The sequence below is a fragment of the Typopeltis vanoorti genome, chromosome 12 (assembly GCF_054136105.1).
Source record: "Typopeltis vanoorti isolate ZY-2024b chromosome 12, IOZ_Tvanoo_1.0, whole genome shotgun sequence".
Taxonomy (NCBI): domain Eukaryota; kingdom Metazoa; phylum Arthropoda; class Arachnida; order Uropygi; family Thelyphonidae; genus Typopeltis; species Typopeltis vanoorti.
This window is the reverse complement of record NC_143560.1, coordinates 75,758,393-75,780,046: the sequence shown is the minus strand read 5'-3', so window position 1 is coordinate 75,780,046 and position 21,654 is coordinate 75,758,393. Positions and strand designations below refer to the sequence as shown.

Below are 21,654 nucleotides of genomic sequence, written 5' to 3'. Positions count from 1 at the left end.
TTTTATTATAAAAGCATACCACAAAGTTTGTATATTATTTTAGTCAAAAATTCAAATATTGTTTCACTCTGATTTCTTGATGAAAAAAGGAGTGTCATCCCTGGATTTACCATCAGCCTGAATTTCTTGTGCATTAATCTAAAACTATACAAGTTTCATTTTAAGCAAAAACAATATTTGTGTTAAAACTGGTATACAATTTTCCAGGAAGAAATTTGTGAATTATTTTGATGCCCACTTTAACAGCTTGAACATCAAAGCTTGTTCAGTTTTCAAAATTTTAGTCTTTCAAGCAGTCTTATTCTGTGGCGAGTATCCAGAGCATGGTCTGCCACATGGTTCACCACAGAATAAGGTGGAAGAAAGCCACAGTAATACACCGCAGCAAGTTCAAATATGAAAGACTATTCATGGAATCGGCTTCAGCCCTTAGGAATATGCAAACCTCAACAAATTTGGATGCATGAGACTGCCCCAAATTTGGGAAACATACATCAGAAGAACTTCAGCCCCAAAGGCCAGGAACACCTAATATAGCCCACCAGGGGCACCATCAGGACTTTAAGGAAAACGGTAGCTTCCTTGCTTCATTTCTCATTTGCTGTTATGCAGTACTTGCGTGCTCGTGTCTTTATCTTAAGTTCCCATGAAGATGGCAATGTGACGTTGCTGAAATATTGGAAAGTATATATTAAAGTTGATTTAATTTATATTTCTAGTGTACGCTGTCAATTCCTTAAGTATTAATTATATAAGCCTTTCTACAAGAAGAACATATAACCTGTATTTGATTTACGATGACAAGTAGGAAGGCACTCTCCACTCAGCCAGATGGAACAGAACCTACACCCCAGATCTATGCATAGTCTCTGAAGACTACCCTCTGCCAACAACCAGAACCACCATCAACAGATTCCCTAATAGTCAGCATTGTCCTGCACTAATAGAGACAGGCACATCAATCCCAGTCATCAGTGGAACACCAATCACTAAATATAACCTTCGCAGGTCCAACTGCAATGCATTTCGGAAACAAATTGAGCAAACCATTAAAGCAATTCCACCCACCCCTAATTACTATCCAAGATTTCTTAAACTAATCAAAACTGCAGCCAAAGCCTCTATTCCTTAAGGCCACAGAAAACAATACATCCCATGCTGGAGTAGAGAAACGGAGGATCTTTTAGCCAAATATGAAGAGCCTGAAGACCCAACTGTGTTGCTAAGGTGCTCATAGTAATGCTGGATAAAAACCGAAAGGAAAGATGGATCTCAACCAGCCATGAACTTGATTTCCACATCTAGCCAGAAAAGGTGGTCATTTCTGAGAAAATGTTGTTTGCAGAACCAACAACACACAGAACAACAGAGATAACTCCTAATCAAATGGCTAATAATTTATTGAAACCTCCAAGATACGTCCCAGCTCTATCAGGAAAATCACTGTGCAATCTTCCATCAGACAAATCCTGATGATGAGCCCCAAGCTTCCTGAACTTGTACACTCATTATTTCGGGAAGAGGTACAGGTAGCCTTAAAATTCTCCAAGAATGGCAAGGCTACAGGAGTGGATGGTATCCTCCCCGAGTTTTTAAAACATCTCGGTCAACAAGGCCAAACATGGCTGGCCGCCCTTTTCTCAAAAATTATGACTGGAAAAGTACCAAATCTGTGGAAGGAAGCCAAATAATTGCCTTGCATTTATTTGGATAATTTCCCAAACCAGGAAAATATCCAATTGATGTCAAAAATCTATGACCTATCTCTTTGCTTTGCTCCACCTTTAAGTTCTTTGAAAGAATTCTCCTTAAAAGAATTTCACCACTCATCGAAAGAGCACTCCTAATTGAACGTTTCAGGCTGGGAAGAAGTTGCTGTGACCAGGTCCTGGCCCTGACAACACAGATTGAAGCAGGCTTCCAGAAGAAACTTAAATCTGGAGCCACTTTCATTGACCTAACATCAGCTTATGACACAGTCTGATTCAGGGGCCTCCTCCTAGAGCTAGGAAATATAAGGTGTGAAAAAACTTTCACCTTTTTGAATCCATTCTCTCCAACAGAAAGATCTGGGTCCATATTGGCAGAAAAAAGAGCAGGCCCAGATTCCTTCACAACGGTCTCTGTGTTATCCCCTTTACTCTTTAACATCTATGTGTATGACTTACCACATACCAACTCAAGCCAGCATATGTACACTGATGACCTAGCGATTCTACTTCCTATGCCAACCTGGAATCAACTTTGAACACAGACCTGAACATCCTGGAAAAGTACTTCAAGCAGCGGTACTTGAAGCCAAATCCAACAAAAACTGTGTCCACAGTATTTTACCTGAACAATGCAGAGGCGAATTGACACCTCAACTTTTCTTTCTGCAGAAAAATGGTAGAACACGAGCCTCACCCAAAATACCTTGGAGTGAGCCTGGAGAGAAACCCAACCTATAAAAGGCACATCACCAACCTGTCCAACAAAATTAAAATGAGAAACAATATCATTTCAAGGCTTGCTGGAACAACCTGGGGTTGTGGTGCAGAAGTCCTAAAGTCATCTGCACTAGCCCTCGCATTCTCTGCAGCAGAATATTTTGCCCCTGTCTGGGAAAGAAGTGAGCACACACTAACATTATAGACACACAGCTAAACTCTACCATTTGCACAATTAGTGGGACAGTGAGAAGCACCCCTCTCTCTCCTGCTGCCTGTCCTATCTAACATTGCTCCACCAAACATACGGAGAAGACAAGCCTCGATTAAAAAATTTAATAAAGCAATGAGCAACCCACTCCTGCCCATGCACCAGACTCTCATAAATCCACCTAGTCTTTGCTTAAAATCTAGAAAGCCTTTCTGGTCCATAGATGAACTCTCTTCAGCTGCCCTGACATGTGGAGAGAACACTGGTCGAACAAACGGCTTCCTGGTAGAAGATCCCTGTTCTCTGCAGCCTGATTTTTGCTCTTCCTAGGAAGATTGGTCATCAATCAACAGGATCAGAACTAACCAGGGCAGATGTGGCTACCTACTACATAAATGGAGGCTGTTAGACCACCCTTATTGTGAACGACTGCCCATAGCACCAGTTTCATGGTGGTGGCCTACAGGACATCCACAAGGTGACAGATGAGACCTTGGATTGACTTTCCAGACTGGATATTGACCTGTAGCTGTTCTATATTCCTTTTGCCATGAGAATAAATAAATAAATTCTCTCAATCTGTTTTCATATCCCACATTTCAAACACTAATATATCCTCAACACCATGAAAATCAGAGGACCAAATCTGTGCACAATAATCCATCAAGGCCTTATACAATGGAACTAAAACCTCTTTATTTCTACAAGTTAAGGTCCTCCACATTATTGCCATAATATGATGTTTGACGTCTTCGCAACTTGTGCAACGTGATTTGAACTTCGGATCCTTATCCACCACCAACCCCAAGGTCTTATCTCTTTAATTTTCTCCAAAATTTTCCTGTCAAATGTATACTTTGCATCCTATTGTTGCCTACCAAATTTCAAAACCCTACATTTTTCAACAATGAATTCACAGTTCTATACTGTTGCCCACTCATACAATTCAAGTCTGTTCAAGTCCTCATCTATTCACATCCAGTAAGGCCACAACATCTGCTTGATTCCTTATCACTCTCCCCAGTTTTACATCATCTGCAAACAGTTGTATATCACCAACTAAACCTATCCTGGTATCATTAATATACAAAGTAAATAACAATGGTCCCAAAACTGACCCCTGCAGCATACCACTAGTGACTTTCTTCTTTTGAGATAGTTTGAGAAATACACAATTTGCTGATACCTATCTGATATCTGTTCACTTATCCATCTTACCAGTCTGTCATCCAATCCCATTTGAATCAGTTTAGTGACCAATTTGTGGTATGGTAATCTAGCAAAAGTCTTTGCAAAATCTAAGTATACCATGGTATAATGAATCTCCCTTGTCCAATACATTTGTCACCTTGTTATAGTATATAAGCAAGTTTGTAAAACACAACCTCCCTTTAACAAACTCATGCTTGCAAGCACAAAGAATACCACTGTTATCAACCCAGTTTTGTATCCTATCTCTCACTAACCTCCCCAATACCTGAACTAAAACTCCAGATATACAGATCAGCCTATAACTTGTAGCCTTAGCCTTATCACTGTCTTTGTGAAGTGGGAAATTTTACCTTCCCTTCCACTCCTTTGGGACTTGTGATGTTGCAAGACTTTGGTTAAACAGGTAGGCCAAGGCTGATGCTAATATACCTTGGAATATTCCCTTAAAACACAAGGTGATATGTCATCAAGTTCTGTTGCCTTATTGACATCCAACTTACTTTGCTTACTGACCATTAAGTCTTCTCTTATTTCGTTGTCTACACTTGAGTTCCTGATTTCACACTGAGGATGAAACAACCTGATGAACTGCTCACTGAATACCTTGACTATGTCCTCTGCAACAGTTACCAATCTCCCACTTTCATTCATTAACATCATCTTACCATAATCATTCTTCTTTCTAATTACCACATATCAAAAAAAAAAAAAAAAAAAAAAAAAAACCTCAAGGTTTTTTTTTGGCCTGATTTGCTAATTTCCACTTGTACTGCACTTTGTTGTCTTTATCAACTGAGTCACTTTCCTTGCCTATTCTTTATACAACTGATTATTACCATTATTCATCTTGTGCTGTCTCCAAAATATCTTCTTCCAAATTTCATGCTTAATCTTGCCATTAATCCACTTTACACTACCTTATTCAGCCTTCTGACCTTCAGAATATATTCACACACATTGATGCTTTATGTATTTCTTTGTCATGTCCCAAGCAGTATTTATTTCTTTACTGCTCAACTCCTTATTCCATGCTATAGCTCCAAGCTGTCTCCTAAGCTTGTCATAATCACCATTCTTATAATTCCACATATATATCCTTCCCTCACAAAAATCTTCATATGGTTAGAAACAGTATGTGAAACAACTGCAACAGGCAACACAAAGACTAAAGTCCTAATTAGGCACCATCTGTATGTATATATAAATATAATAAAAAAAAAAAAAAAAAAAAAAAAAAAAAAGGAGAGAGAGAGAGAAAGCAGGTATTAATTAGGTCTCTCAAATTTTTGGTAAATTTATCCACTCATACTTGTTGAGGTTTGGAGTCTCAAGACTTCTGTTGATTCCAAGAACAATCTCTCTGACTACTTCTGTGCAGCACTTTTATTTTTTTCCAATTGATCCTGTGTGCAGGGATATCTAAGGCATGGTCTGCTTGACCTGACAACTTGCCATAATGACAGTGCTGGATGTATTTTTTATATTCACTGAGGCAGATGTTCACAGTTCTTCCTGTCTGTCCATAGTAAGCTCAATCACATGAACAGCGCACTTCATAGACTCCTGGATGTGATGAAGAAATTCTGTCCTTCGGTGAACAGATGAGAGTTGCCAATTTGACATAAGGTTTAAATATGGTGTGTAGCTGATGTTTATTAAGTACTCTAGATGTCTTTTCAGATGTACCTTGAATGTATGGGATGGTGACAGTTTTGCTGTAGTCTTCTGTAGTAGACAGTGGGAGGGAGATTTCTGGGGAGCATTTAGTATTTTTTCTATCGTATGGGAATTATAGCCATTGGCTAAGAAGGTGTAACATAAGTGAGTGAGTTCAGCAGTGAGAGCATTGTCATTGGAACTAATCACTCTAGCTCTGTGGGTTTGTGTTTTTAGGATGCTATACTGTTGAGATGGGTGATGGTGTGACTGTTTGCGCAAATATCTTCCTGTATGTGTGGGTATTCTATAAGTTGAAAAAAGATAAGGAATCATCTGGAAGACGTGATTAATGTATCCAGGAAGGGCAGACAGTCATTAGATTCCAGTTCCATTGTAAAGTGGATTTTTGGGTGTTGGCTATTTAAATGCACTAAGAATGTATCCAATGTGTCTTGGATACAAACTTAAACACCCTTTGCCTCACAAAACTCAGCAATCTTGCCTTTCGTTATCTCTGCTTTCCTCAACTTATTATCATCATATCTGGGCAACACAGCAACCACTTTCTGAACAACACTATTATCCTTACTGCCTACAACAACTTCCTCAAATCCCTACTGCATTCCTTTTTTCACTATCCAAGTCACTTGTGCCTACAACCACCACTAACTCTGATGCTTGTTCCTTCCTTCTATGCAATGCATCAGTTATTTGTTTAAATGTCTGCCTGGAAAACATATCTTATATGTTCTATTATTTACCACACCTCTGATGATTGAATTCTCATATCTAGTGCTATCTGATTATCCTTTGACACTTGGCTTCATACTACTAATTTCTTCTTTCTCATTCACATCAGTCGGTCTCTTTATTCGACTTTTATTCTCTTCTCATCTCCAAAGGAATTTCATAAATTTAAAAAATTCAATGGATGGTTGAATTTTTTAAATTTATGAAATTATGAGAAATAAAATATGAAAAATCCCCCCCATCTCTAAAGATAAATAATCACATGTTTTACCTATCTTTTTCAATCTATCAGGAGTTGACAAATGTGTTGATTTTCAAATATTTTTTGTTCAACCTCCAAGTGGATAGCTATGTATTTCTCAGAAAGCTTAAAGTCTCAAGCAAGTTAATCATTTAATCACCATGTTTATACAGTATTTTATAGTTCATTTTGTATTGTTTTATATTAATGCATATTTTAATGAAATGCACATTTTAATAAGTGATACTGAAATTTTTTGCTGGCACAAGTATTAAAAAAGGTTGAGAACTGCTGCCCTGGTCTGTCATTACACTTGGTCTTCAAGCCAAAGTTTTCAGAACATTGTGTTAACAATATTGGCCTCATTTGGATCCTTTGGAATTATGCAAATTATTGTTAAACCCATATTCTGCAAGACCACAAATCAACAAACTTAAGAAAACAAACACCATTGAAGAATGCTTATATCCAGCCTAAAATGAAGCACTATTATAAGAAAAAAAAATGCAATAACCCCAGGGCCATTGGCAGATTAGATCATGTCCTGAGGCAAACAATTAAATATCACCCCTAGTGATTTATAATACAAAAAATAAGAAAATCTCCAATTGCTATCTTGTTTTTATTACAAGAGAAACATTAATGCAAAACGATTACATAATAATATTGATTAAATGTTTGCTCTACAGGGATATCGCACAATAAAACTGTTTATAAATTCTTCTAAATTTAAATTATATGCTATGTCTGCCTCTATCGATATAGTTGCTAGACCAACCAATCTTTCTCGGTTGGTCTAGCAACAGTAATGGGTCATTGCTGTTCGCAAATAATTTTTAAGCAGTTTAAGCTTGGAAAATTTTTTTTCTGCACTTGCTAAGCTAACAGGAATTGTTAACACTATCCTTAGGGCAGTGGTTACATTGGGATATATATATATCCCAAAGATTTTGGTTATTTATATATATACTGTATATGATAAAATTTGGTGAGGACCAATTTTCTCTTGTATTATTGTTGAGAGAATTTTTAATTCTTCAAATAAATCTATTGCATCTACATCAGATGTAAAATATCTTGTTATAATATAGTACCTACTGCAATATGGCTGAACGAGCACCCTTATTAAGCGGGGCAAAATTTTTTTTTCCATAACTTTTAAGGATACTATTAGTATAATTTATAAACTGGCACCTTTGTGACTGCACATAAATAACCATTGTTTAAGTATGTTGTCTTTGAATTTTTCATTGTTTATTCCACACTAAGGATGGTTTACAATATGTTTGTATATTAATGATTCATTTTTTATTAAAAATAATTTGAATGAGATTATTATTTTTTATATGAATTTTTTTCACCAAAAGATCTTGTATAATAGCTATGTAAGATAAAAAAATTATAGTTACAAAGAGGTATACAAAAATAACTTTTATTATTATCCAGGCCTCCATGGAGTAAAAAGACTCATCATGGAGGTCGTTTTTAGGAAACACAAAGTTTATCATACCACTCCTTGAATCCATTGACCGTTCCTGCTCCAACCACTCTCTCAGGCAATGCATTCCAAGGTTCAACCACCTTCCACACAAAGAAAACACTCCTCACCCTCTTGCGCACAGCCTCCTTTCTTAACTTCCAGAGATGGCCCCTTGTCATCGCTCCTTCCCGCCATTCTTCCACCAAGTGAAAGAACTCTCCAATGCCTACCCTGTAACTGCCTCTCAACAGTTTAAAAGTCTTGATCATATCACCTCTCCTTCTTCTATCCACCAAATTCTGCAGTCCACATTCCCTCAGTCGATCCTCATAACTCATATTGTACAGTCCTGAAACCATCTTTGTTATCTGCCTCTATACCTTTTCCACAGTCAATTTATTCCCTTCAAATCCTGGGGACCAAATCTGAGAACAATAGTCTAAGTGTGGTCTGATCAGGGTCTTATACAACAGAATGATAACTCTTTTATCTCTACAGGTCAGCATCCTTCTCAGTACTGCAGCAATTCTCTGAGTTACCTTTACAATATGCTCCCTGAATTTCAGTTTTCTATCAATCATCACCCCCAGATCTCGTCTCCCCTACCTCATCCAGTACAGCTCCTCCAATTGATGGATCCCAAACCTCACGACTTTACATTTTGCTGCATTAAACTGACACCCCATTCATTTATCCACCTGTCTAGTTTATTCAAATCCTCTTGCAGGGCTGCCACATCTGCACTATTACTGATAACCCTTCCCAGCCTCACACCATCTGCAAACAACTGAATGTTCCCTTGCAATCCATTGACAATATCATTGGTATAAGGGTTGAACAATACAGGTCCCAGTACTGAGCCCTGTGGAACCCCACTTGTAACTTTCTGCTTCCTTGATATTGCCCCACCATACACAATTCTCTGATACCTATCAGTCAGTCAATCCTGAATCCATTTGACTAAACTGACATTTAAACTCATGTGCTGCAACTTAAATATCAGCTTATCATGTGGCACCCTGTCAAATGCCTTTGTGGAAAATCCAAAAAAATGGCAGTATATGCCTTTCTCTCATCAACTACTCTTGTCACTTTATTATAAAAGGCAATCATATTACTAAAGCAAGAGCGCCCCTTAACAAATCCATGTTGATTCTCACAGATAACATCACCCTCATCTGCCCAATGCTGTATATAGTCTCTCACTAATTTCTCCAAGACCTTGTGTCTAAAGAATTAATTTTTGAGGGGGTTTATGAAGGTAGTGAGGAGTATACAGGGTGTTCGGGATAAATTTGACATATTTATAATTAATTATATTTTTCCGTAAGTTACATGTATTAACACACACTTCTCTTCATTTAAAAGTTTGGACCCTTCTTCATTCATATACAAGATGTCAGAAAGGATGGATAGCTGGAACCCATCTGAATCATGGAAGAGAATAACTTGTATCATGATGATTCGTGCCCGCCATCAAAATAAGGATATTACGACTGCTGCCCAATGCTCCCTGAATACAGTAAAAACAATCAGGCATGAACTAGAGACTTGCAATGGTGACTACGAGGATGTAGCAAGAAGAAAGATCCCTAGCAGACGATCTGATTGCGTTCGTACAGCAGAATTCCTCGCAAATCTGCAGGAACAGGTGTTGAAGAACCCTGGCATTGGAATTCGTGGAGTTGCTAACTGTAGTCAAGCCCTGGATAACAAGGGTAGCCAATGGTAGGCCGTATGTATGGCAGCAGGATTCGGCCCCTTGCCACACCTCTGGGAAAAGTCAAAAATGGTTGTCTGAAAATTTCTACGACTTCACCAGTCCAAATGTTTGGCCTCCAAACTCCCCAGACCTTAACCCCATGGATTATTTTGTATGGGGCGCAGTTGAAAAAGACACCAATCGCACTTCCAGTAATACAAAAGCCCAGTTAATGGATAAAATTAAAACAGTTTTTGCGGCCCTTCCCAGGGAGACTGTAGCATCAGCTTGTTCGAGGTTCCAAAGCAGAATTGAAGCTGTGATCGATGCTAATGGTGGTTATTTTGTAAATCTTGTTGATAGTATTGTAATTAACTCTGCCTGTAATGTTTTTTTGTCAATTCATTAAATTTAATAGATACAAAGAAGATTTTCTTTTTCCTTACGAAACTGTCAAATTTATCCCGAACACCCTGTAATTTTCACTGAGAGTGGTAAGTGGATAAACTAATTATTATTACTAGTCAGAACCTCTATGGAGTCACAAGACTCATTGTTGAAGGCCCATCTTAGATAATAGTGTATCATACCATTCCTTAAACTTGCTCACTATCTGCACATTCACCCTATCAAGCAGTGAATTCCATAGTGTAACCACTCCACACAAAACAAGCCACTTCTCACCCTCCTACTCACCATCTTTGACCATTTCCAGGGATGGTCTCTTGTCCATGTTCCTTCCCCTTGTTCTTCTATGCAAAAAATCTAACTGGTGTCAATCCTCTAAATACCTCTCAACAGTTGATGTCTTAGTCACATCACCCCCTTCTACCCACCAAACTATAGTTTACGTGTCTTCAGTCTTTCCTCATAACTAACTTTGTTACAGTCTTGATACCATTTTTGTCATCAGCACCTCTGTACCTTCTCTAAGGTTAATTTATCCTCTTCAAATTCTAGTGACCAGATATGAGCATGATAATCCAGATGTGGTCTGATCAGGGCTTTATACAATGGGATCGCCTCTCTTTTAACTCTACTGGTCAAAAGGTCCTTAGTATTGCAGCAGACCTCTGGGGTATCTTCACCACCTTCACAATGTTCCCTAAACTTTATTGAGTGTAGTTATAACTTTAGTGATACCTTCACAAGTAAAGTACCTCTATATATACCCTATCTCCAATATATATAGGGTATATATAGAGATATATAATCTACTTATTGGAGAGTATGTACCCTCCAATAAGTAGACTGGAGGGTACATACTCTCCAATTTCAACACCTTGCGTTTATTTGCATTAAATTGATATCCCCATTCATTTGCTCATCTGTTTGTTTATTCAACTATTCCTGAAAGGCTACTACATTGGCAATATTACTAATAATCTTTAGCAGCTTCACATCATGACAAATGACCTCCATGCTGTTTACTCCATGGAAGTCCATTGTCATTAACATAGTAACAATAATCACTCTTTGCTTTTAAAAATTAAGCCTTTAATTATGTAAGCTGTTGGCTGCCCACCATAAAGAAAAATGCAGTATGTTGTTCAGGCATCACAACAGAATCAAGCATTCTCTTTCCAGTCTGCTATTTTTCAAATGAAATAAAGGTGAATGATTTTGTATTTTAAAAAGAATGTAAAGTTTTGAAGTCAAATCACATAAACAGTTATGGAGAAGTGATATGAAAGGAAAATTTTCTGAAATCACAAACTTTTTATAATTTCAGGTATGGATTTGCATTGTAGTTACTTTTGTGATGGCAGGAAAAATTATTCATTACGCTACAATTGCTGAGATGAGAACAGAAGCACGTAGACTCCCCACACTGTCTAATATATATTGGTTTCTCATTGGTATTATCTTTTTTGAGGGTAAGTATTGTAAAATTGCATTATATATGATTTAAAAAATTCACAGAGAATTATTCCAGATAGTTCTTATTTTTTGTTAGAATAAAGTATTTATTTATTTGGAGCTGTCGTGTATACTGCTTCTAAGTTTGCTCTTTTGCCTTGGATATGAAGCACATTATGCTTTGAAATGTGGTAATTCCATCTAGTACATATGCCATCATGATTCATTGTTAAAACAGGAATCAATAATGAATCAACAGTTTTCAACTGTTGATTCCATTCCAGCTTTGATACAGACAGAAAAGTTTTCTTGTTGTCTGATATCCAGCAAACTCTCTCAAAGAGCTGTACAATAAAGTATACAAAACAAGAGAGGTGTAAAAGTAATAGTTTTATCTTAGAATTATGTGGTCTTTATGCTGGAATTGACAAGAATATCAACATAACTGAATAAATCTTAAACTTATATACAACATTATATAGGTTTTTGAAACTAATTAATAAAATTTAAACATACAACAGTGTTCCTTCCTGAAACTCAAAGTTCAATATATTAGTAAGACATTCATTTTGAAATAAAGTTGGTTCAGGGTGTGTGTGTGTGTGTGTGTGTGTGTGTGTGTGTGTGTGTGTGTGTGTGTGTGTGTGAGAGTGAGAATTCCACCTTTTGAAATGCTCTAAACTTGTAGTACATTGGTGTTATGTTATTATCACACCCTTCAGAGTCATCATGGGAGGTTCATTCCACTGACAACATATATATCATATTGAAGATACAAATCCTTAACACTCCCTGCAATAACAAAATGCCTCTTAATGTCTTTTTTTTCCATGTCAACCTGATAACAATCCCTGACTAACTTCTATGTCTCAATCATATCCCCTCCCCCTCCTCCTATTCGCAAGGCTTTGCAATCTACAGTCTTTCAACCTGTCTTCAAACTCTACATTCCAAAGACCACTGAACATCTTTGTGAATTTTGTCTGGACCCTTTCTAACATTTTCTTGTCAACATGAAAAAATGAAAACCCAGTGACCAAATCTGTGCACAATAATCCATACAATGGAATCACAACCTCTTTATCTCTGCACATCAAGCAGTGTATTTATCAGCTTATCATGTGGCAGTCTATCAAAAGCTTTGGACAATCTAAATCTACCACTGTATATGCATATCCCTCATCCAAGACATTTGTCACCTTGTTGCAGCACATAAATAATAATTATTATATAGGCCCCTCCATGGAGTCGAAGACATCATGGGAGACTAAATCTATCCACACAATTTATCATACCTCTCCTTGAACCCATTAACAGGCAAAGCACTCACAACTGACTCTGGCAAACCATTCCACTCATTCACAACTCTCCAAGCAAAAAATCTAGTCCTCACACCCCTACTAACCACATCTGGTTCTTCTAGCCAAGTGCTGAAACATTTCTTGTGCGTCTATCCTATAAAACCCTTTAAGCAACTTAAACGTTTCTATCATATTCCCTCTTTTTCTCCTATCAAAATTCTGCAATCCATCCTCATTGGGAACATTCCATAGGTCATTCATCTCTGAAACCTCTCCACCACTCCCTCGTTCCCAAGAAACCCAAGGGACCAGACTTGAGCACAGTAATTCAGATGTGGGTGTATGAAGGCCTTATAAAGAGGAAAAGCAACTTCATCTCTACATTTGCTCTCTTTTCACTCTCTTGGAACTTTACCAGAGCTGAGACTGAAATTAAAGAGCCTATTCAAAGATATTGCCAGTTCCCTTGCATATTCTTCAATCTAATTCCACAGTTGTATTTACATTGAGATTCTGCAATATCCTAAGAGCCTCCAATTCATCCACCTCTGTTCCCACATTAGTGTCTGAATAATATATGCACGTAAACGCAAGAAAGCTATTTAATTAACCAAATATTTCAGTCTGGAAATAGCAGACATCTTCAGTGGCACTACAAGAACAGTTTTAAAAAAATACAAGGTGGAATACTAACAATAGATTTAAAAATAGAACAAGCTGCGTGATGTTATATCACTAAGTATTAAAGGGAATATTTTTAAGCAGAGACATGATTGAAATAAAGATATTAAATAACATAAAATTAATGAATTAATGAGTTATCCTGATTACTTTCCCAGATATTTGATATAGATATACAGTCATTCCGATTCACGTTAGGACAATGAAGTAGTTTGTGAACAAAGGATGTTGTGGTTAGTTTCAATCCCGTGCTGAGCCAATCCAGATTTTTCAGGTTTGTTGTGATGAATGGAGGATTGATGTTCTTGGATTATTTTTTCAAGAGAACGTCCATTTTGCCCAAAATAGGAGAGATCACAGTTGCAGGGAATTTGATAAACTCCAGAAAGAGATATAGTTGAGCGTTTGTCTTTAGGAGAGGGAAAATGAGAAGATAATTTGTTAATAGGTGAATACGTAGCTGTTAACTCATATTTCTTCAGAATTCTTGCAATACGTTCTGAAATCCCGGAGATGTAAGGAATCGGAACTCGACGTATTGAATCTTTGTTGTTTTGTGGTGGATTATAAGAATCGAGATGTTGAGTACTCTTTTCGGGAAAAGCCATTGAGTTTCATGTGTTGTTGGATAGTAGAAAGTTCTTTCTGTAGAAAATTAGAAGTAGAACAATTAGGTTTGGCTTTTATGATTCCTGTTTTTTGACAAGGATGATGGGCTGATTCTTTAAGAATATAACGACTTGTGAACGTTGGTTTCCTGTAAACTGTAGTTGTAAGAGTATTTGAAGGTGACCGGAGGAGAACGTCTAAAAAAAGATAACTGGTTGTTTTCTTCCATTTCCATAGTAAGCTTTATATGATGATGTAAGGAATTGATACTGTTTAAAAAAGAAGTCTTTGTTGTGCGGCCATACAGTAAAGACGTCATCTATATATCTTACCCAAAAGGATGGTTGAGGGAAAATAGATGAGAAGAGGACTTTTTCTAGATGTTCTTAATAAAAGTTGGCTAAAGCAGGAGAGAGAGGACTTCCCATGGCTGTTCCTTCTACTTGGCTGTAAAATTTGTTTTGACATAAGAAATATCCAGAGTGTATTACGAAATCGAATAGTTTTATAATGTCTTCTGGAAAGATGGTAGCAAGTAATTTTAAAGTCTCCTTGAGAGGTACATTTGTATATAAAGATTCTATATCAAAGCTCACCATAAGATCTGTAGGTTGCAATGAGACATTTTTTAATTTTTCTAAGAAATCTGCTATAAACTATGTAACAGACACATTAGTGTCTGTTAAGATGATATACTTTTGCAAAGTGGTCACTTAGTAACTCAACTATTTTATTCACTTCTATCTCCTCGTGACCATCATCACTTATTAAGGTTAATCTTCCATAGTCATTCTTCCTCTTACTCGCCACATGAAAGAATGTGTTTTCTGCTCAGCTAGATTCTTCTCATAATCTGATTTTGTCTTCATTGACATGCTCGTCACCTTTCTTGCTTGAGCCTTGTACTATTCATGAGTTTGCTGATCACCTTTCTCTTTATACCCTCCAAAGCATTTTCTTCTTCTGCAGCTCGTGCTTAATGATATTACTGGCCCATCTAACTGCTACCCGATTAACCCTCCTTACCCTAGGTATATGATTTAATACTGCTTCCTCTAGATGGCTCTAAATGGTACAGATTTAAGCTTCTTCCTAAGCATGTCATAATCACCTGCCTTGTAGTTATATCATCCATTCTTGAGAGAATATTAACGTTTTACAATCTCCAAAGTCAAGACCACATTGTCACTTTCACCAATTGGAGGCAATGTTGTCACCTTGGTTATGGATAGCTCTTCTGATCCTATGACCAGGTCCAGTACTCTCCCACCCCTAGTCCCCTCCATCACATGCTGCCTTAAGTAATTATCTCTTAGCAGGTATAAATTCTATTTCCTCCCTGCCATGTGATCTTTCTTCCTTCCAGTCTGTATCTCCATAGTTGAAGTCCCCCATAATAATAACTTGACCTGTAGCCATTGTACTAATTTGGTATGCACGTCTTCCAGATTGTCTGTGGAACTCCCTGGTGTATAGCAACAACTAACCTTATATTTTGTCTTACTGGCCTTAATTTCACACCAGATTCCTTCAAATGAACAGCCACCCTCACACCTGTCTCCTATTATTTTTGGTTGTGATTCACCTACTATCATCAGCAGTACTCCCCCACCCCCATGCTATATTCTCTATCTTACCTGAAAATACTAAACCATTCACATTAATAATATTGTCATCACAGGACTACAGGGAGATGTTCAGTTGTTTGCAGATGATGTGAAGCTTGGGAGAATTATTAGTAATAGTGCTGATGTGGTTTCAGCTCTTCAAGAGGATTTCAATAAGCTGGAAGGGTGGGCAAAGGCATGGGAATATCAGTTTAATGCAACTACTGTATATTCCGGCATATAAGTCGACTTTTCAGCATCGAAAAAAAGTACTAAATTTTTTAAGTCGACTTATACGCAGGATCAAAAATTGATTGCTTTCCAAGAAAAAACTAGTACGTATCATACTCTGTTACATTTATTAGCAATATACAAAAAGGGTAAATAAGTAAAAATATTTCAACTTATATCAAATTTATTTACAGAAAAAATTATTTACATGTTATATAATTATTTATTTACAAAATTCCTTTCCGTAATGCGCACTTATTTTTTGGCATTTTCATTATTAAAGTTTCATTTTTTCTCCAATCGCGAACTAGTTTTTCGTTTACTCCGAACTGATGTGCAGCAGCACAGTTAGTATTTTCTTTTGCAAATTTAATCACTTTGCACTTAAAACTCGCATCATATTTCATTCTTTTAAAAGGAGCCATTGCACTTCAGTTCACTATTGGTCAACTGGTCAATACGAAAAAGAAATTTTTCGAGTCGACTTATATGATGAGTATACTATAAAAACTCAAATAAATTCAAAAAATTCCAAGGTCGACTTGTACGCCGGAATATAAGGTAAATATAAGGTTTTAAAATTTGGGATCCATAGAAGGGATGCTTTATACTCACTTGGTGGAGTTATACTGGAAGAAGAAGAGAAAGCAAGGGATCTTGGGTGATTGCGGATAGAGATTTAAAGTTCTGAGGACATATTGCAAAGTTTGTGAAGACATTTTAGAGAAATGCAGCAATGTTGAGGAAAACATTAAGCATGCAAGATTAACGTGTGCTGGTCCCATTGTATAAAGCTTCGATCAGATCACATCTGGATTTCTGTGCTCAAATCTGGTAACCGGGATTTGAAGAGGGATGAAGTAACCTTTGAGAGGGTGCAGAGATGGATAACAAAAATTATATCATGACTGTATATATATTATGAGGATAGACTGAGAGCATCGGCCTGCAGAGCTTGGTAAATAGAAGGCATGGGGGATATGATTGAGACATTTTAGCTGTTAATTTCATCCATTTCAATCACACACCACCATCACATGAGAGAAAAATCTAGCCCTCGCCCCTTTCTTAATGGCATTCATTGTCAAGGATGCAATCTTGTCCTTTTCTTACCCTTCATAAATGGAAAAATTTCCTCAACTAAAATTCCATATGACCTTTTCATAAGTTTGTAACAATCATATCACCCCTTTCTCCTGTTTTCTATTGTCTGCAGTCTACATGTTCTCAACCTGTCTTCATAATCAGTATTCTGCAATCCTTTGCTCTCTCTCCACTATATCAGAACCACAACAGAAACCAGACCTGTGCATAATAGTCCAAGTGAGGTTTTATCACTGCCTTGTAAAGAGGCAAAATGACATCCTTATCTTTAGATGTGAACATTTGTTTCAGCATTGCAATTATCTTTTGAGTTGTATTTACAATCTTTGCTACATGGCCCATGAACTTCAACATTTATCTAATAACACTCCAAGATCCCTAGCCTCATCAGTTTCTTCTAGCATGATACCGCCAACATAATACAACATCATCTTCAAATTAATGTCATTAGGGAGGTGTACAGGATATGATAGTACTACATGAAAAATTTACATCAATATTAACTTTCTATCTACAATTTTCCTCCAAATCAGTCTATTACTTGTCAAGACACCAATATTATCAGATCAGAGCCTTGATAAGACCCCATCTTGATTACTGTGCCCAGATCTGGTCACCTAGGTTTCTTCTTGATGGGGAGGAGGTTGAGAGGATCCAGAGGCGAATGACCAAGATGATAGGTCTATGGAATGAACCTTATGAAAACAGGTTGAAGATTTGTGGGTTGCAGAAATTGGTTGATAGGCAGAAAAGGGGATATATGATTGAGACATTCAAATTGCTGAAGGGTTTCTACAGGATTAATTCAGAGGATATTTTTGAGAACAGGACTGGTGGTAGGAGGGCAAGAGTGTGGTTAGTAAGGGTGTTAGAGCTGGATTTTTTACTTTAGAATAAAAAACTTTTACTTTAGAGTGGTGAATGAGTGGAATAAGCTGCCTGAGTCTGTTGTGGATGCTATGACAGTGAATGAGTTAAAGGCAAAGTATGACAGATACTGTGTGAATGTCAAATAGTTGTGATGGACATGATGTTTACGGCCTCCCTCGATGAGTCTAAAAACTCCTTGGAGTTGCCCGTAATAATAATAATATTTCTATTATCTAAGGGACTTTTTACTGTATCAATCCACCTATATCTTGGTCTTCCTCCTGCCAACCTGGAAGAGAACACTTGTTTTGCTAATCTTTCCTCGACCATCTCACGAGTGGTGGTAAGTGTATTGGAAAAGTTGGTTAAAGACAAAATTCAAGAATGGGTGGATCAGGATATGATACTCTATAGGGGTGAACATGGTTTTGTTAAATGTAGATCTTGCCTTAGCAATCTATTAACTTTTTATAATAGAATGACATCTGAGTTGGACAAAGGAAATGGCTACACAGTGGTACTTCTGGATTTTGCTAAGGCTTTTGATAGGATACCCCATGGAACACTGTTACGCAAATTAGAGCAGATGGGAATGGATACTAAACTGGTGATATGGATAGAAGAATGGCTCAGGGAGATACCAGTGGTGTGCCTCATGACTCTGTGCTTGGGCCATTGTTGTTTAATTTGTACATAAATGATATAGGAAATGGCTTGAGTGGAGATATTCAGTTGTTTGCTGATGATGCAAAGTTGGGTAGTGCAATAAAAAATCAACCTGATGTTGAGAGTTTGCAGGAGTACCATTCTTCTCCATATCCACCAACACCCCTAAGTCCCTAGGGACTTAGGGGTGTTGGTGGATATGGAGATGAAGTTCAGGGGACACATTGCTAAGGTGTCCAAGATTACACATTATTGAGGAACACACTAACATCCAGAGATAAAGAGGTTATTATTCCCCTTTATAAAGCGTTGATACTTCCACATTTGGATTACTGTGCTCAAGTCTGGTCACCTGGATTTCTTGGAGATGAGGAGGTTGTGGAGAGGAGAGTGACTAGGTTGGTGAGTGATGTAAAAAATGCTCCCTACATTGATAGATTGCAGAGGTGGATTGATAGGCAAAGAAGAGGGGATATGATCTACGCAGAAAGTGATGCCAGAATGGCTACCTGGAATAGGGTAACCTAATAGATTAGGGAGAGTGTAGGATCACTCAAGTGGCATGAACGATAGGGTTCGTGGGTAAAAAACACATCGAATAGAGCGTGCCCAAAAGGGTGAATAAAAGAGGATGCGCACCATATCACAGGGCGTTTTTCTTCTTCGGTTCCAGGATTCCAGTTTTAGGAGTTTTGTTGGGTAATTCGTGAGAGAGCAGCGGGTTGACTACAGTGATATCGGACGATGAGGATGCTCGAGAATTTCCAAGTGAAGCTGATTGTGTTATGACAGCCTATGCAGAATCGAGCCTTCGAATAAAGTCCCATCGAGGAGAATGGAGAAACTTTCCTGCGGAGCAGTAGATAGCACGCCACAGAGCGGAAATGATTCAAAGAAAAGCGTAGTGCATCGCCAGGCGCAAAGAAGTAGTGTATGGAGAATAAATATACAGTAAGATAATCAAGACCTACATGAGATGGCGGCATGAAATCAGAAAGGATCCGGCAATGTGAAGAATTTCATTACCGGATCCTTTCTAATTTGATGAAAAAGGATCAAATTCTCACTTAACTACTTTTAAGTGAGAATTTGATTGAATTAGTTAATACCCAGTGGAACAAAGAAGAATTGCTGATAGGCAGTATTTTGATTGAGAATGGCTAGGCTTGATTAATGAAATTTAGAATTAAGATAATTATTGATAGAGTATTAATGAAAGTGTCCAATGTGTGTTCTGTGAATAACTTGTGAAAGGAATTATATCCTAATAGTGTTATGCTTACACTTAATCTTATCCTTTCGTAATTGAAGGATTTAGCTTACTCAAATTCATTGTTATGATTTAGTATGAACCTTAACTTAGAGTGAGTTTTGTTCTATTGAGTATTTGAATTTTTCTTAACTGTAAATGTTTTATACCTTATACCTGATTACGAATTCAAACCACCACTTACGAAATAGAACCTTTTGGTGGGAAGGAATTGGATATTATTGCTTAAGTGAGATTTAGGTCACGACTGCTAACTGAATCTGCACAGTGCTAGCATAAGATTAATTATGTGTGTATCCCTTTTGAATTTAGAATTGTTTCCCTGAACAAGAGTCTCTTCTGTTATAGGATATTGGCTGGCACAGCAAAAAAAAATTTTTGCCAATATCCAAAAAGGAAATAGTACTGAATTAATATTTTAAAGGCACAACAGTAGATTAGAAAGCAGGCTATTTAGAGGTAGAACAAGGTATAATATAGAGCAAACAACCACCTAACAATACCATATCTATTACAACAGTTATTCAATTTAGTCAGGGAATCTTGCAGACTTGTGGATTTATTTAGAAGTACAACATAGTCTGCATAAAGCAAAGAGCTAACATTAGCATCTCCAATTTTGATATCAGGTTTAATATCGCTTTCCTTCATAACGTGATCCATATAGATAATGAATAACAGATGGGATGATGAACATCCGTGTCTCACACCAGATTTAACATTAAACCATCTTCCTGTACTTCCTTTAATTCTAACTGCTGACTTACAACTCAAATAAAGACTAAGTATTGCTTTATATAATGCCCCATTAACACCATATAACTGTAACTTATTGAATAGCTTCTCTTTTTGGCACCTTGTCATATGCCTTTTTCAGATCTACAAAACTTAAATACAGATCTTTGTTATATTCTCATTATTTCTCAACTATTTGTCATAAAGTGAAGATCTGATCCTGACAGCCTCTATTTGGCCTGCATCCAGCTTGTTCTTCACCAAGCTTTTCTTCCACAATTTCTTCTCAACCGTTTCTCAAGTATACTTGCATAAATCTTACTAGGAACACTCAGCAGGGAAATACCTGTGTAATTCTCATATTGTTTTATTTCCCTTTTTTATATATGGGTACTATTAGAGCTCTACTCCAATCATTGGGAATTCGTCCCTCTGTCCAGGCCTTCTGAACTATGCAGTGCAGCCACTGTAAGAATTTTATACCTCCATACATCAGCATTTCTGGTTGAATATCATCTACTCCAGAGATGCTGAAACATCATCCAAATCTAAAAAGAATGATGGATTAATAGGTCCTCCAGATTGTTGGAATTATCTTCAATCCATAGAGCATCTAGAAGAACTCCAAACAGAAGAAAACCTTAATGTGAAAGGACTATAGAAATTGTTTAATGTAGGTCTGCTATACCCCCCCCCATTTTTTTAAAAATCATCTCTATATTATTATACCGATACATGTTTATTTAGTAATATTTCTATTTTCTGTTTAAAGCCCCCCCCCCCCATCAGAAGTTGCGCTCAGGTAAATGATTATGAAGAAAGTATTTAAATTTTTCTTACTGTTGTGTGACATCATATAGATTGTGTCCTGTACATAATGCATGTTTTCCTGATGATGACTTCAATACAGAGGTTGAAACATCAAGTATTATTTTCTTAATTACAATTAAAGTAATTACTCCAACACGTCTCCATAAATTCTTCATTATGAATGCTGACCACTGTGTAATCTTAAAAGAAAGAATTGTTCTTTTTG

At 37.1% G+C, this 21,654-nt stretch overlaps 1 protein-coding gene across 3 annotated transcripts in view; it reads left to right on the top strand.

The window, feature by feature from the left end:
- Window positions 1–21,654, top strand: part of LOC150100897 (putative glutamate receptor) — a 115,896-nt gene that overhangs the window by 67,301 nt on the left and 26,941 nt on the right. For all 3 annotated transcript variants that reach the window (XM_090401563.1, XM_090401562.1, XM_090401564.1), the window contains one exon: window positions 11,417–11,561. In XM_090401563.1, the coding sequence (XP_090257689.1) occupies window positions 11,417–11,561 (145 nt within the window). The remainder of the gene's footprint in view (window positions 1–11,416; window positions 11,562–21,654) is intronic.